Source organism: Sebastes umbrosus, chromosome 6 (genome assembly GCF_015220745.1).
Source record: "Sebastes umbrosus isolate fSebUmb1 chromosome 6, fSebUmb1.pri, whole genome shotgun sequence".
In the NCBI taxonomy this organism is placed as follows: Eukaryota; Metazoa; Chordata; class Actinopteri; order Perciformes; family Sebastidae; genus Sebastes; species Sebastes umbrosus.
This window is the reverse complement of record NC_051274.1, coordinates 23491209-23508632: the sequence shown is the minus strand read 5'-3', so window position 1 is coordinate 23508632 and position 17424 is coordinate 23491209. Positions and strand designations below refer to the sequence as shown.

Here is a 17424-nt window from a genome sequence, read left to right as displayed (position 1 = left end):
GGAAAGGGAGGAGTGAGTGGAGAGGTACTCAGTTGGTTGCAATCTGCAACCACACCACTAGATGCTGCCAAATCCTACACACTGTACCTTTAATTATTGATCTTACCTTATAAAAAATCACACTTTATCAAAATGTCATGACAGTAGAACTATAATGTATATGTGCATTCAATCACAATACAGACTTTAGACTATCATCAGCTTTGTCCTTAGCTTCTGTATAGTTGTTTAAATGATACACAATATATTTAAGTCAAAACACAGATATTATGTTTTTTAAAATGACATTAAACTTGTAGTCAAAACTAATAATAATTTCATGGATAAAGTAAATGTTCTGTAAATAATCACTTTAATATTAATTCTTAAAGGTACAGTGTGTAGGATTTGGCTACATCTAGTGGTGCGGTTGCAGATCGCACCATCTGCTCACTCCTCCCTTTTCAAGACTGCGATAATTTGAGCTGCCGAGTGCAAATCCGTGACGCCGTTCGTCTCGCTCAGAGGCCATCCTTTCCATAATAGCACTACTTTAGGAGCAACGGAAGTCAGATGGCGGCTGGCGCTACTACGGTTTTGCACTCTGTGGCTCACATTACCGCAATTTCACAAGCGTGTTGGCCTTCAGGTAACGTAAAAACATGAAAGGCTCTTTCTAGAGCCAGTGATTGGTTTGTCCGTTCTGGGCTACTCTAGAAACATGGCGGACTCTGTGAAGAGGACCTGCTCCCTATGTAGATATGAAGGACTCATTCTAAGCTAACGAAAAGTCAACGATTCTTAGTTTCAGGTGATTATACACTAATGAAAAGATAGTTATGAATAATATATTCCATTTCTGCTAATAGATCCCCCAAAATGTTACACACTGTTCCTTTAAGCCCTCTTCTGCAAAGGAGCATTTCACTCCAAAACCAAAAACAACCCAGTTTAGAGCAACAGATTATGTAATCTATATAATAGATATTTTCATTTCACTTTCATAATTACCTTTTTTTTTCGTCAAATTACTGTAAAGTGGAAGACATATCCTGACTGCAAAGTGAGTGAAGTTGTTGGAAACTCTGTATGGATATTTAGTCCCTTCAGGTACTGCAGCTTGTCCACAGAGGGGTCAATTCATTATTTCCTCGTCTTCACTTCTGCTTGCTGGGATTTTGCACGCCTCATCCCTTTAACTGCATTTGGGTTTATAAAGTCTGCTGCAGGCTTCTCTGACAGCTGACGCTGTGGAAGCTGTTTTACTTCTAAGTTTTGACAGTTAGCTGACGACCAGAAGTCTTTTGATTGGAAGAAGCTACCAAATTCCTGTTATTCTGTCGTTGACGTCAATGTTTGTTGTCGTGTTGGGTTTTCTGACATTTCTGCTTGTTAGCAACACTGAACGTCTTAACGTCGAATGCACCACACAGAGCCAGCAACTTGCGTTCCAGTAGATTTATGAGGTTTTCTTTTGTAGCCTTTAGTGTAAGCACGCAATATTCCTAATGGACGATCCTCAGATTATCAGTGTCTGTTTTTTTTTTTTTTTATCATCCACTGCATGTTCATCATGTTGGCTGGGGAGTAGAGAGCACAATCAAGTGGGACTTAAGAGATTAAACTTCAAATTTAAAAGAGTCCTCACTAGAAAATGCCCCCTTTGCATTGGTCTACTTGTGTCCGGTCACCTGCGTTATGGTTTCATCTCGTGGCACCGAGCAGCACTCTGACTCTGGCTGGAAGTCAGACACGCACACACATCACGTGGTCCAAAACAGATTCATTTTGGCCCTCAGACTGCTTCCCTGTGAGAGACCACATGTCCCTCGTGTTTTTATTATGTCACTCTCTCTCTTGTGGGAAGAGAAGTTTTGCTTTGATATATGTATCTCCATACGTTGAGTATGAACAGCTGTGTGTTCATAGGCCTATATGTCTTAAGGGGGATTATCTGACTTATTGTGCCATTGTTTAGTGCTAGGAATTTATAACCACCCTGCGTGCAAGATGTCATACATGGATTATCAAGGAACCAAACTGAAGTTGCTTTTTTTTGTGCAACATGATATATTTGGATAACCAAATCCCAAATGTAGTCCTCTGAAGAGCGAGCTATTGACAGGCAGGTCAAGGAGAGAGTGAAGTCTCAAAGGTACATCTAGTCTGTACTTTTGTTATTGTGTGTTGATCCGGCACTAGAGGAAAAACCTGTTCCTTTGGCAGATTGTTATGGGGTCAACGAATGTGGGACTAGTGGAAACATACTGATCCCGCTGCTTAGCACTGGTGAAAAAGATACCAATCAATGAAATGTCACAGGCATGGCCGAGGCGTGCATAATGCATTTAGGCCAGAACATTTGGTGTTACCTAAGAAAAACCTGAATGCAGCCACACAGGCTGCCTTAACCTTTATGCAATTATTTATGATGTTTGCTTGGAAAGTATGACAAGGGCTGTGTGTACTTAAAATTAATCCCCTCTGCTCTCTGAGTGGTATGAAACCAAAAGAAAAGTGCCTTGTTGGTTCCATATCTTCAAGTATTATCACTCTGGATGTACAAGATATATATATTTTTTTATCTTTTATTAAGTGTATTAGAGTTCACATTGGCTTATTTTTAGTTCAGGGTATAATTTTTGTTTAATGATACCGATGCCCATACGATAACTGAGTTTTGGTACTTATACCAAAACAACTTTTTTACGTTTTAGTTTGAGAAATAAAAACAAAATCCTTTGTTTGATCTCTTAAAGGAACAGTGTGTATCATTTTAGGGGATCTATTAGCAGAAATGGAATTTAATATTCACAACTATGTTTTCATTAGTGTATAATCACCTGAAAGAATCGTTGTGTTTTCGTTAGCTTAGAATGAGCCCTTCATATCTACATAGGGAGCGGGTCCTCTTCATGGAGTCCGCCATGTTGCTCCGCCATGTTTACAGTAGCCCAGAACGGACAAACCAAACACTTGATCTAGAGAGAGAGAGCCTTTCGTTCTGACAAGCTTGTGAAACTGCGGTAATGTGAGCCGCAAGAGTGCAAAACCGCGGTACCGCCAACCACCACCTGACTTCCATTGCTCCTATAGTAGTGTTACTATGGTAAGGATGGCATCTGAGCAAGGCGAACGGAGTTACCACGGTTTTGCGCTCGGTGGCTCACGTTACCGCCTTCTTGGAAAGAGAGGAGTCAGCGGAGGGGTACCACACCACTAGATGCCACCAAATCCTACATACTGTACCTTTAAAGCATCAGCAATAATAAAGAACTAAATACAGCCTAAAATTAGCTGTTTTGGAGTAAATCAGATGATGTTTTCTGATTTAGATCGGGACATACTGTATGTGATCAAACAATAAGAAACAAGACTAAGAATAATGCATTTGATGCCAGCATTTAATACTTGAAACTAATCAATATGTGATTCTACGGACAGATTTTGGTCAGCACTCAATAAGTATTGAAGTATTGATACCCAGCCCTATTTATATTATTCATATTTAGTGAATCTGGTGTCCAGTGTGCACACGTTATGTACACACACAGGCCAGGAGAAGTGGAGTGTGTGATCTGTGTCTGTCTGCGTGAGCTGCATGGATCAGAGCGGCTTCACTTGGCTGCTATCAAATGGTGAGAACCCATCATCAGGTGCTGTCGGTGCCAAACAATGCACCGGCTCAAATAATAGATCCCCCCCTTTACTCCCAACCCCACCCCCTGTCAGAGAGGGAGAGAGCTTGTGACTCATCCAGTTATTGTATTACCACCAGAGGCGATGATACAAACCCGGATAACTTCCACCACCATGGATGGGAGCAATTAGGATTAGCGATAAGCGAAATATTGCTCTTAAAATACAGCCAATGATAAGGCAAATAATAGCCGGACTAATAATAGCTGTGTGAGTCGGGGATGAGGAAGTGCAGGCTTCTAATAACAGCTCGTGGTTTACTAACAACTTGGCTCCCTGCAAAAGTAAATACAGGGATTTAAGGCTGAACCGCCATGGCGGGCGGCCAAGAGATATATATTAGGAATCCATTAGCGGTGTTAAATGTTGATCTGTGTGGCATGCAAGCCCCTAGGCTTTTAAGGGCAGTTTTACTCAGGATCCCGTTGAGCCTAGTGCACCCTATCCCAGTGTGCTGGTTGACAGGAAGGTGAATGGCTCTCTGTCAAAGGTCACCGTCACACTAGCCAACTGTCTTGTTATCCCACTATCCCAGTTACAATTACACCGTTGAAACAGCCACAACGAACGTCGGGCTGGTGTGAGAATGCATTACTGGAGTGAAGCTGTAATTAACAAACATGTTCACTATCAGTGTACAAACACCTTCCTGCTATTGAAATGCACACCACTGTGAACTACCCGTGTCTCTATTGTCAAAGACATTACAGACCTCTTTTATCCTTTTCTACTCCACCCCTCTTTTTCATAGACCCATTTTTGTCTTTTTATGGGGGATACAGGGGGTCTTTAGGGGGAGATAGCAGGTCAACAGTAGATGTCACATAGAAGTGGTGTACATCATCTGAAAGCTGGGAACCTGAAGATTAATTTGAGTTCAGCACTGTGTGTTAAATTGTTCTTGTCATAAATCATAAATTAAAAAAATAATGAATCAATAATAAATTGTGAGAGTGTATAAAGGCTTAGAACATTATAAAGGCAGTATATGATGGCCATTACCATGCTCACTTTTGTCTCATAAGTTGTTTTTGGGTTGATACCATTTGTTACACAGATTTGGTGCTAAATTTAACCATTTTTACCTCTTGAGAATTTATGAAAAAAGATCAATAATCCCTCCAAAATATCAAATGTCCTTGAGGAACACCATAGAAAAAGCCACACTGTGATTTGGTGTTAAGAATTGCATTTTTCTGCAATTGGATGGTGAGCACTTCTGTTCTGGAAACTGCTCAGAAACCCCCTTATTGTCAATCTACCTAGGAAAGCCATCCATCCTTTGAATGCTCTAGGTCTCTAGTTTGTGGTGTTAAAGTTTCATGAGGCTGTGATCATCCTAGAGGTCATCACAGGTCATTTTATACAGTAAGGTCAAGTTTTAAAAAATGGTCTCACAACAATGAAATGGCTACTATGGTGACTAACATCATCACACATGAATATAATTGGGCTTTACAGTGACACCCAATTTATGTAATTCCAAGACTGTTTAGGGACCCCAGTATGCAGAAGGCCAAAATAACACATTTATACTGCATTCAAAAGACACCATTGTTTTTGCCCCAAACTGATTTGTGATTATCATAAAGTGGGCATGTCTGTAGAGGGGAGACTCGTGGGTACCCATAGAACCCATTTTCATTCACATATCTTGAGGTCAGAGGTCAAGGGACCCCTTTGAACATGGCCATGCCAGGTTTTCCTCGCCAAAACTTAGGAGGGGTTATTTAGCCTCCTTCCCAACATGCTAACATGACATGGTTTGTAACAATGGATTCCTGATACCAGTACCTTCGCTCTAGCTCTAAAACCTGAGCCTGCTGCCGCCTCCGAAAGACAATAAAGTCTGGCCGAGGGCACTGGCGTCCTCACGGAGTGGAAGACGTTAACCTGCTCAGCCTATTTGACTTTCACCTGACCAGCTTATTAAATGAAAAGAGCAGATCATCCTAATGGTTTTGTCCAGTCAGTGTAAGACAGTTTTTCCTGTTCAAAGCCCCGAGCCTTCTTGGTGTGTGTCTCACAGCATGTCTTATCCACATTTTCAGCGAATGATGTCAGATACAATAACAAGACCCTGGTCCCATGATGTAATTTCACACACTCAGGGTTAATCCAAAGGAAGTTATACTCTGTCTTGTGCCTTCACGGGATCCTCCCACTGAAGTGTGCAGAAAGCTCAAAAAGCGCATTGTTTAGTGTCGTAATTAATCACGCTCCCTCCTCAAACGTGAGAAAATAAAGCCTTTTCCTTTTAAGGTGGCAGAAAGACGGTGCTGTTTTGTGTCACAAGCACCTTCGTGTTGTACATAAGAGCCATAGCTGCTATTGCCTTTAAGCATTCAATATGCCTGAATCACATTTCCTCTTTGTTTTGGTATGTATAGCAGATATGATCAGGACATCATAAAGAAAAGGCCAGAACACTATGACATATACAGTAGCAGCTCAGCTTGTAGTTTTCAAACATGTGTGAAACTCAACACCCGTGCCGTTATTCCCGTGAAACGCTGCTGATGTATCAGGCTTCAGAAACATGTCACATGTGACTTTTCCTGAAGAGGGAAGACGGATGTGTTACGTGCATGAGTTCAGTATCAGCTCATCCTCGACTGAGCAGCCAAAACTTGAGTTGCAGCAGTTACGTTTCTGCTGTTTAAACTATAACCTGTTGTTCTTGCAGCCATATTGATCTGTATGCTTTGTAGTAAAAGTCAATACTGTGTATAGTTGAAGAGTTAGCACAGGGAAGGACAGTGGTTTAAACAGTGTAGTGAGTGTTACTGTAGCAGATGCTTATATAACTGGACAGTGAAACTAAAGTCTTGTATGTTTTTATTGGAGCTGCAACATCTGGCCCACACACACTATCTCATTTAATGTAGCTTAATGCTGCCACTCTTAATTCTGTTAGTATTTAAAGACAGTCTGGCTACAGGGGGGAAAACAACATGTTCTCATGTCGAACAAATGTAGTCACCAGCAGACATTTTCCCATCTTCGGAGTTAAATATTCCTGCTACATCGTTCTCAGCGAAATGGTGGCCTTGGGTTCATGTTGTGCATTGTGCTTTAAAGGAGATGGAAGCAATAACAGCTCAAATGGGAATTCCTGGATGTTTAGCTCACGGTCACACAGTTCAAGGTCTGGACTCCCTCACACAGTTCAAATCAGTGAGAGAGCAGCCAGCAGAGAGGAGTGGATGGGGCTGGTGGTTGATTTGTTAGGCTAATTAACCAAATCTTGTGTCCATGCAGCCGCCGTGCTGTAATTGCAGCTGTGCCTGCGAGGGTGTGAGTGGGCAGGAAGTGAGGGGTTAGTGAGGACACAGCTGGGAGGAGAGTGTTGAGTCCAGCCCTGCCCACTCCTCCACCTCCCCTCCCTCCCTCCTTCTGTCTGTCCAGCCAAACTCTGACCCCGGACCACTGAGCAGCCGACACCACTGACAAACAGACACTGATTTACTCACCAGCACAGCTTTCTATCTAATACTCACCAAAACAATAGAGCATTTAATATTAATATGTGCTAATTAATACATTTTACCCATTGTATCATAATTCAAATGAGGAAATATGGAGGACAGTGGACACCTGCTGGTGCTGTTACTAATGCTGCTACTCATGCTACTATTGCTCCCACTACTATATTAATTTTCTACTTGTACTGTTTCTATATCTATCTATTTATCTATCTATAGTAAAAATGTGCCTTTGCTGCGCCACTGACAATACAATAAAACAAATAATAATTAAAACTGATGCTAATAATCACAACGAAATATAGAAACCTGTTCAATGACCAAAAACTGGATGTAAATATAAGGAACAACATATTTATGGCTGCACCTAACGATTATTTTCATTATTGATTAATTTGTTGATTATTTTCTTGATTAATAAATTAGTTGTTTGGTCTATAAAATGTCAGAAAATGGTGAAAAATGACGATCAGTGTTTCCCAAAGCCCAAGATGACGTACTCAAATGTCTTGTTTTGTCCACAACTCAAAGATATTCAGTTTACTGTCATAGACGAGTAAAGAAACCAGAAAATATTCACATTTAAGAAGCTGGAATCAGAAAACGTTTAACTTCTTTTTTTTTCATTGTAATAGTTGCCGATTAATTTAATTGTGGACAACTAATCAACTAATCAGTCAATCGTTGCAGCTCTAAACCTATTAGTCAATTGTCTGGTAATTAATCTGGAACTATTCTGATAATCTATTAATTGTGTAATTTTTCAAGCAAAAATGCCAAATATTCTCAAAAGAGAGGACTTGTTGCTTTGTCTTACTGTATGACAGTAATTTGAAAATCTTGTTGATTGGACAAAACAAGCTATTTTAAGATTACCATAGACAAGCATTTATGCCTTTTTCGATAATAAGGGTGTTTAATTATTAAAAATGTACATGCAAAGATGAACTCAGTCAATACTTTATTTAATTTGCAAAGATATGTGCCCTCTCAAAGTAGTGCTATGATGTTGGATTTTACAGTGACTGTGATAAATTCAAATGCAGATCCCACTGTTCTGATTGCATAAAAAAGTGAACTTTCTTTACTAAGATTTTATGCATATGGTGGCATGTCCTTTATACTGACACATCTAAAATTAGATTTAAAATTTCGCAATATATCGCTTTGCTTACAGTATTGCAATATATCGTAATATATTGAATTGTAATCCCTGTAGCATGATGCGTATCGTATCACCAGATTCTTAACAATCCACAACCCTAATCAATACTAAACAATTCATTGATTAGTGAACATAATTGTTATTTGCAGAAAAGAACAGAATGACATTAGTTGCAGCAGCAGCAATAGGTCACTCAAAGTGCATAATAAGCTTTGAAAACTTGGGGTTGCACACTCATTTAATGTAAGATTATCTTGTGGCTGTCCCTCGAGATCACAGAGACCATAAATGTTGGGAAAAAGAGGGACAAATGATAAATGTCGTCAGCCCTAAACCCGGGATGCTACATGGTATAATTCAGCTGAATGAAGTGAGCCACAAGAAAGTAATAAGAGACGACTAAAATGTGAGTTCATGTGACCCTGCTACTTTGTTTAGGGAGTGGCCTTGTTCAAAGCTCTCAAATGGCAGTGTAAGAAGAAGAAAACTCTTCTATCTGTGTACTGTTTTACCAAAAGTCGGTCCCCTTTATTTGCGGTCATTGTTTTCCTCTGAGGCCAGTAACTCCTCTGTTACTGTTTAATGGCTTTCTTTGGGCTCTACAGGTACAGATACAGTGTCAGAAAAAGTGGTAAAATCAGGGCCAGCCAGATGCATTTTGTCCTTATTGGAACTGTTGAATTTAAGCCAGTAAATTGAAGGTTGAGATATTGAACTAGAAGGATAAATGACCATCATAATCTTTTGATTTGAGGAAAAATTTGTTGGTCAAATTAGAATAATGGAGTGGGTGGTTTTAGCTGGTGGTTGCAGTTTGTTTTAGTCAGTAATTCCAGGATCGCTGGGAGATTTTTTTCCTCATGTTTGGACAACGTTTATATGTGCAAGTATTAATTCGGGGTCTGCTTTTCTGACAGATGTGCGGCCTGGGTCCAGCTCTATTTAGCTTTGCGGAATTTGCTTCAGCATCTCACAAAGATTACTCCGTGGCCTCGCTGGTCGCCTGAGACCAATTTTGGTTTGGCCCGAGCCATGACGAAAACAAAGCTCTGAGTCCAGATGGCAGAGACCCAAGATGGCAAAGACAGGCACCCCCACCCCTCTGCAACATTTATCTTTATAAGGAATGGCTTCCTTCTTATGTCAGTAATTACACATTATAGTAACCCCTGATTAGACCCGGACTAGTGCAACAGAGTCTCATAGTATTGTCTATTTTTACCACTCTGGTACCACATGTTATCTTTGAGCAGCAGTGTGTGACTTGGCTTTGACGTTCATCTCTGTAAGACATTTTTAAAAGCTCCAGATGCCTATCAAAGGTCATGTGCTGGTGAGTAGCCCCCATGTCAACAACAGTCCGGGTCCCCAGAGCCACTCTGTTGACTTATGGGATGTAGCACTCTGGCCTTTTAAAGTTTAAACTTCGGCTTCGGTGGCGCTTGAATGTATCTTTCATTGCAGGGCTTTTTAAAAAACTCCTGGATAAATCAAAACATTGATTACATGGACGCTGCCTTTATCCAGTAAGTGACAGTGTGACGAATCTGTGGTTATCAGTTAGTTTACCTCCTCTCACTGTATTGTCATAGGAGTAAATATTAGTTAAAAATTCATCAACATGTGACCACCTGAGTTCTGCTCTCAGACAAGGCTTCGACTGCTGCCTTGAAGAAACACGTGTGCGGTTACCACAGGACTGCAGACTGTAATGTCATGGAAAACATCCCTTATTGATCAATAGAGCATATCAGTAGTAGGGCTGAGACGATACACCTATCTCCCGATTCGATACTATCACAATACGTGGGTGGCGATTCGATATGTATTGCGATTTTTAAGTATTGCGATTAGATATTACGATTTATCGCAATTTTTGTTAACATTTTTAACTCTAGACCATGGGAAAAAGTTGAATCATACACTATGAGGGACTTTTATTTATACAAATATCTAAATTGATACGGTAAATATGTTTGATTTTGTATGTAATCAGAGATGTCCTGAAGTCAAATATATCAGTAATTGTCAGGAATTATTCATTACATTTTTCCAGCAACCCCAAAGTCAAAGAGTAAAGACATTTCCCTCACAAATTAGTGGTATTATCTTTTTAATTTATAAGGGACATGTAAGGTGTTTTATACTTTCCATATATGTATTTTGTATATACTGTACCATTTGTTAACATCTTATTTTGAAAACCGGACGTAGTCACACACGTATACTTCCGCTAACTTCGCCAAGTCCGTCGCTAGCTCTCCCCGTCAGCTCTGTTCTCTTTATACATCCATGGCCAGCTCCATCTGAGTCGTGTCTAGAAGGGAACCTGCAAATTTCAAAATCTGATCTGAGATCTGAAAAAACTGTTTACTGGTTCCCTTCTAGACGCTACCCTCCATTGGGGCCATTTGAATGCATTTAAGATAAATGTCAGTATATGGGTGCTCTACAGTTGTGGCGTCAGCTGTATTTAACCACAGAGGTGCGAGTGACGGTCGTCTTGACCGCACGTTACGATACAATAACATTTCCTGTCCATGACAAAGTTAGCACCCAGCTTTAGCCACCATGTCTAGCTCTGCTTTTCCTGGCAATGTGTGAAACCCGAAGTGTTTCCATACTTTACTGTATGTGTAGTGTAATACATAGGTGAATCGATTTTTGTTTTTCCCACCCTTAATCAGTAGTGGCATGCGTTTTGTCTCTGATTGAATGGACCTTGGTGTGATTCTGCACGTGTAAATTCCAGCGTGCCTGTGCGTGAGGGGAACTGTCCAGTGGGCTATTATTAAAGACAGAATGGATTTTCTGTATATTTGCCAAGTCAAAATCTTTTCCATCCCCTTCCTTCATTCGCTCTTTAACTTGTTATCCGTCTGCCTTACTTTAGAAAGCACCTTGCCGGGAGCCGCGCCTTATAAGCCAATGTTTGGACTCCTTTTAACTTCACCGCCAAGAGGTTCCCTGCTTAAATAAATGTCGAGTGAGGCTCGTCTCTGAGAGCCAAAAGTCTGGAGGAAGAATGGTCAGGAGACATCCGTGGAAGATACTCTTAAGTCCAGCTTAGTGGGTATAAAGAGAGCGGCAGTGTGCTAATGAAGAGGAGCTTCTGCTGCTCTCTTTACACCCCATTACTGTTTGGAGAGGGAAGTGTCAGAGCGGCCGTGGGTCGGTGCTGGATTTGCAGGCCTGGGTGATATAAGTGCAGCAACAGACACAACAAGCTTCAAAGAGCTGCCAGTCCAAAAGGAGTCACACACACACATGCATAGCTCACACACAAGATTTATTCAAAAGCCTCTGTGAATGCTTCTGCCTCTAATCTCCAGACCGTGTGGTGACTAAGCATAACTTGGCATTAACACACAAGCGTTGTTCATCATGTTTCCCCACACTTTAGTCTCACCTTTTCAGAGCTATCGGGCTGTTGTATTGAGCTATCATTCAAGATGTAGCCAGCCTATTGTTGTTCAGCTCTAATAATTCTCACCCCAAACGCACCTTACCTGCTGATATTTTGGGGCTTTCGCAAGGTTTCAATAGACGCTGCTCTTGCATTGGCACGGCATTTGCAAATAAATGTGTATTCATGCTATCGCTGCACTATTGTGTGTATTCCTGTTCGACAAAAACACACAAAATCCTGAATGTGAGACCTCCTAAGCTGCGTTCAAGCGCACTGTATGTTTGTTGCCAAGCTATCAAAATCAATTTGATGGGAATGACTTGGGTTGAAATCTGAGCGCGCTCACATGGGAGGCTGAATTGGCTGAATGTAAATTGAGTGCATTGCTAAGAAGCGTGGTCCTGGGAACTGCAGGTGGCCCTGTATCTCAGACAGGCCACTTTAACTAAGTTACCTGGCTCACTCTGCTCAGAGCCATCTGTTTGGGATTAATACGATCAGGTTGTATCAGGGGCCCTTCAAGACTGGAGTGTCAGGTCGCCATTGGTGGTCTATAACATTACAACGAAGGGCTTATTCAACCCGGTCTCACTCCCTACTCATCAGATACCGTCGACTGGGCAGCACCCCTTCGGCATCAGAAACCAACGCACGGAGACACCCTTTAGCGACAGTATTTTATGAATCAGTCTTTCAACTAACTCCAATGTAAAGTCCACTAATGGCGGACGGGAGGGGTGGTCGATGGGTCAAACAAACACAAGACTTTCAACCAAGAGACCGGGGTTCACGTCCCGTGTGAAACTAAAAGTAACGCTGACTTATTTTGTCAGTCACGTGTTGCTAGTCACGCGAGTCGTTAATATCGTCAATCCAGTCAGTGACGTGTCGTTAGTCATGTGACTCGTCGGTATCGTCAGTCCTGTGAGTCATGTGTCGTTAGTCACGTGAGTTGTTATTATCGTCAGTCCCATGAGTCGATAGTCACATGTGTCGTTAGTATCATCAGCCCCGTGAGTCACATGTCACTAGCCACAGTAACGCAAGGGGGGTACCCTGTACGACCGAGGGGCACTGACCGAGCCGCGATATTTGACGAGTTGGGAGTGAGGATTGTGTTGGCTTATCAGGAAGTCATTGATTTACGAACACAACAGGCTGATCACTAATTGAGCGGCGGCGCGGCACAAATTCAGTGTTGCACTTAGAGAACAATAGCTCAGCCGGTCATGTAAAGAACAAGAGTGGATATTCCTTGTAGGTCCTCGCACCTGATCTTCAATAGCCTGACGATGAGGCGTCTCACACCTCTCGACTGCTTTGATCTGAATCTTTGAAAGTCGGCATCAACCATTCTCTGTCATCCTGCATCAAGGAGTTCAGGAAAAACTTTTTTCCTGAAAACCTGTTTGAAGGAAGCCGGCTGCATCCATATCCCTCAGAAATAAAAAATGAGGATACATTTTGGATGCTCTGTTGTTAGGTCTTGAATAATGCCGTTGCTCTCTGCCTGCATCAGCTACATCAGGGATTGGTTATTTACCCAAATACATCAAAAGCATATTTGCTTCTGCACCTGCGAACCATCAGTGTGTTTATTTTTGCTTACTGCTGTGCTTCTAATCTAGTTCGGCCATTTGTTTTCAGATGGAATAGGAAGCCACCAACGACTCCCTCTCTGAATAAACAGTGGAACTTGCCGGCCACTGTCCTGTGGTGACGGTGTTGTGTTTCAAGCACAGGTTGTTAGATTGTCTCCGTCTTGTTGCGACAACAAAAAGGCGAGTTGTTGTGTTTGCAGTGTAAACCTCGTCTCAGGCATCATGAAGCCTTCCATCGGTCTACAAGTTTACTTTAGTCTACTTTCGTTTTAATCAATGTGTAGTTAGTAGTTTTTTACTCCTCCTCATTTTTAAAGGACATGAAAATATGCGGTGTATGCATGTATACTGATAATCATCCTCTATCTGCGATTCTCCATCTCTCCTCCGCCGTCTGCCTTTTAAACACGACCCACAAACACACACACAAACACACACTGGTTTGGCCACATACCAGCCATGGCTCAGAAGTGCTGGTACTGGTGATGACATTTATGTCCTCCAGTTTAGTCATAATGTTGTTATTAAGACTGATTGAAATTCAGCTATTTATGTGTGTGCTTTGCCTGCATGTCTTTTTCTCATTATTGATGACATCATCTTCAGAGGAAGCACTCTGCGCTCTGGTCACGGGTCAAGTGACTTTCCCAGGCTGGAGTGTGTTTCTGAACATGGAGAGGACGTGCGCGTGCGCGTGTGTGTGTGTGCGGAGAGGAAGTCCTGATGTTCAGTTTTGGGGTGGTGGACTAGCAAGAAGAGAAATCACTAACAGACTCACTACACACACACATCCAAAAACACACAGGGACACAGAAAGCGGTTGCGACAGCACAGAGGAATGTTTTTAAGGTCAATGACCCCACAAAGCTAACTGTACACTGTATCTAAACTTTCATTTACTCAAGCCACAGATAATACTGCTTTACAGTTGGTCCCTCTGCGTTCTTTTAGCGACTCATTGTTCAACCAGCATACCGGCTGCTTCTGTTTCTGCTATCTGTCTCAAGTTGTACATTCAAGTACGAACATTTCGCATCATAGACTGTATATAAGAAGTGGCCGTCGTCACCATGACGTCACCCATTGGTTTGTTGACTGCCATTTTGAAGCTTTGAGTTCAGCATTTTGGCCGTCGCCATCTTGGTTTTTTGCAACCAGAAGAAATACGAGAGGGTGGAGCTAGGCACAACGCTGAATAAGACATTTTTAGGCAAAATGTTACAATTAACTTTCATGAACTGAAAACACACTGTGAAAGGGTTAAAGTTGTAAGACAAAAACACAGACAACTCCCAGACCGGACAACGCCGTGGTAGCGACCTGTCAATCACAAGGTAGCCACGCCCTAAAGCATACCCTGCTTTATGGTCTATTTTACTCTAAATGGGACCATAATTTACTGAATGGACATCATGCTGTATTGAAGAAGACTTGAAACTAGTGATTGAGAACATAAAGTCATGTTTACAATGTTTACTGAGGTAATAAATCAAATGAGAGGTAGGGTCACGCCCCCTGCTGGCTATTCGATAAAATGCAAGTTTAAGGCACTTCAGCATTGGCTTCACTTTTCAGAACCGGAGGTTGCCCACTGCTTTATGCTACTTGAAATATCTCCATTTTGACAAGAAAACGCTGTTTTGCAGGCTCACATCATCATCGTTTAACGTCAGATTTTTACACACTGCATTATTCCGCCTGTTTTTTCCCTTTTGAATGGATTCCATATACACAATACAAAAGACAATATAAACTTTCAGCTCTAGTAGAACAAAAACCGGAGTGACACGTGTCCTCAGTCATGCATCACATTGAACCCTCTGGGCTTCCTATCTGCCGCTCAGAGCGCGACGTGAGCAGAATGTCCTCTCGCAGAGCGACTACGAGGCCACGCTCATCATCTCTAACCAGATCACATCTAATGGCACCTCAGACGTTTGAGGAATTTCTTCTCCTTGCAGTAAACCCTATGACACAGAGGGTTATCAATTTTGTTCATTGACCTCACCCAGGTCAGGCAGAGTTCGCTGTATTCCTGTGATGGGAACATGCATTTCACTCTCTCTCTATGTGTTTTCAGATTAGCGCCAACGTGCTGATCTTCCTGTGCACTAACATGATTGGGATCTGTACCCACTACCCTGCTGAGGTCTCCCAGAGACAAGCCTTCCAGGAGACGAGAGGATATATCCAGGCCAGACTCTACCTGCAGAGGGAAAACCAGCAGCAGGTATGTACACACACACACACACACATTTCAAGCAAATCAGTGAGGGAGGCAGTCGTGCCCGCGTCCTGTAGGAAAACTAAACACAAATGCAAAAGAGCAACAAATGGGTGTCTCCATTTTCCAGTCTAATTTTTTTGTCTCAGTTTTTGAGGTCAACAATATGCTCTGAAGTATAACACACATCTCCACTCCTCGCTGTTTGACTAACACGTTCCCACGCAGATGCCAACGAGGCAGGGTGACTCATTGAACATTCTTAACAGTAGAAACTGATGAAAATGAATGGGCTCTCTCTCTGTCTTTCTTTCTTTCATTTCTCTATCTCTCTGTCTATTCTCTCTCTCCCTCTCTCTCTCTCTCTCACTCTCTCTCTCTCACAGGAGCGCCTACTGCTGTCAGTGCTGCCAAGGCACGTTGCCATGGAGATGAAGGCTGATATCAATGCCAAGAAGGAAGATATGATGTTCCACAAGATCTACATCCAAAAACACGACAATGTCAGGTAAATACAGATAGATACACATTCATGCTGACTAACACACACTCAGGAGGATGTTGGAGAGCGCGTCTACTTTGCTATCAGTGCGAGCACCAGTGACCTCACTCCGCTGACTGATGTGTCAGTTACCGAGTCACTCCAACAGCTATTTCCCTGACAGCATGTATTATGCATGTTGTTGTTTATTGACACTGACAGCACCGGCTGCAGTAACGATATTGACTGAGGCACACTGCTGTGCTTTCTGTAGCAAACGATAGGAGGCAGACCTCAAGTTTTCTGGCCCCCCGTCTCAGCCCTCGCCACTGGATTACCCCTCCCGAGTGGGGAATAACTCTGTACTAAACAGGTGATAGAAACTCTCCATCCATTAGCCTACTGTTGAGCCCAGCCGGTGCTGTTCAGGCTGCGGTGGGGATGGCGGTAGGGGACAATGAAACGAGGTCGCAGCAGCGATCTCCTGTTAGAGGCGACCCAAATAGGTGCAGGTGATGCAGTTAGTGGAATAAGCTGTTGCGGCGCCGCTGCTCTACTAAGGTGCAAACTTACATGAGTAATCCATTATCCAAGTTTAAAACCTGCTGTCTTTGTCCCCAAAATGATGCGCAGGTCATTTTGTAAAAAGCTCCAACACCAGACAACAACTTAATCTAAGTTATTAATATTTTCCAATCCTGTTGTTTACATCAGTAATGTATGCCTATTTTTGTTTTATATTATGGTCAGTACTAGGGCTTTCATGATATTAGATTTTCACTACACGATGATCGTGGCCAAAAGAATTCACAAAGATGATATTATCGCGATATCTATAGAAAATTGGAGAAATAAAAAAAAAATAATGTTATCAGTCAAATTCATATTTAGATTTGTTAATTGGGCATTTTGTCTCTTTTTTGGCAAATTAATTACACTTCACATACAAGTTTAGGAGGTGGATAAAGAGTCTGTAACCATAACTGTACAAAAGTATGATTTAGGAGGTGCTACCCTCCAAATGCTTATCTATATATTATCTATTAGTTAAAGCCATTTATGATGGGTGTGACTTCCTGTAATTATCATGGTCAAAAGATTACCAATTTGGCCTTTGAAGGGTCAGTTCACCCAAACTACAGAATGTTTTTTTCACTTTACTCCTAGTAATATCTGGTCATGCAGGAAGTTCTGGTCGTATTTGCCCAGATTATGTCTCTTCTATCTTTCGCTGCCACCCAGTTACCTTGCACGGCAGCTGGATTCTCTGTAATTCTGTGTAACAAACCATCTGGCGGGTCAGGGCAGCCACCCAGTACAATGGAGGTGAATTGATTATTTTGTTTGGGGTGCTCATAATTGAATAATCACATTACAAATT

At 41.9% G+C, this 17424-nt stretch overlaps 1 protein-coding gene and 1 long non-coding RNA gene across 4 annotated transcripts in view; both read left to right on the top strand.

The window, feature by feature from the left end:
• The window catches only part of LOC119490573, an 839978-nt gene that overhangs the window by 11208 nt on the left and 811346 nt on the right, over window positions 1–17424 (top strand). The gene's annotated exons all lie outside the window — the stretch shown is intronic.
• Window positions 1–17424, top strand: part of LOC119490537 (adenylate cyclase type 6-like) — a 50235-nt gene that overhangs the window by 16929 nt on the left and 15882 nt on the right. For all 3 annotated transcript variants that reach the window (XM_037774022.1, XM_037774024.1, XM_037774023.1), the window contains exons 5-6: window positions 15419–15568; window positions 15949–16070. In XM_037774022.1, coding sequence (XP_037629950.1) covers window positions 15419–15568; window positions 15949–16070 — 272 coding nt within the window. The remainder of the gene's footprint in view (window positions 1–15418; window positions 15569–15948; window positions 16071–17424) is intronic.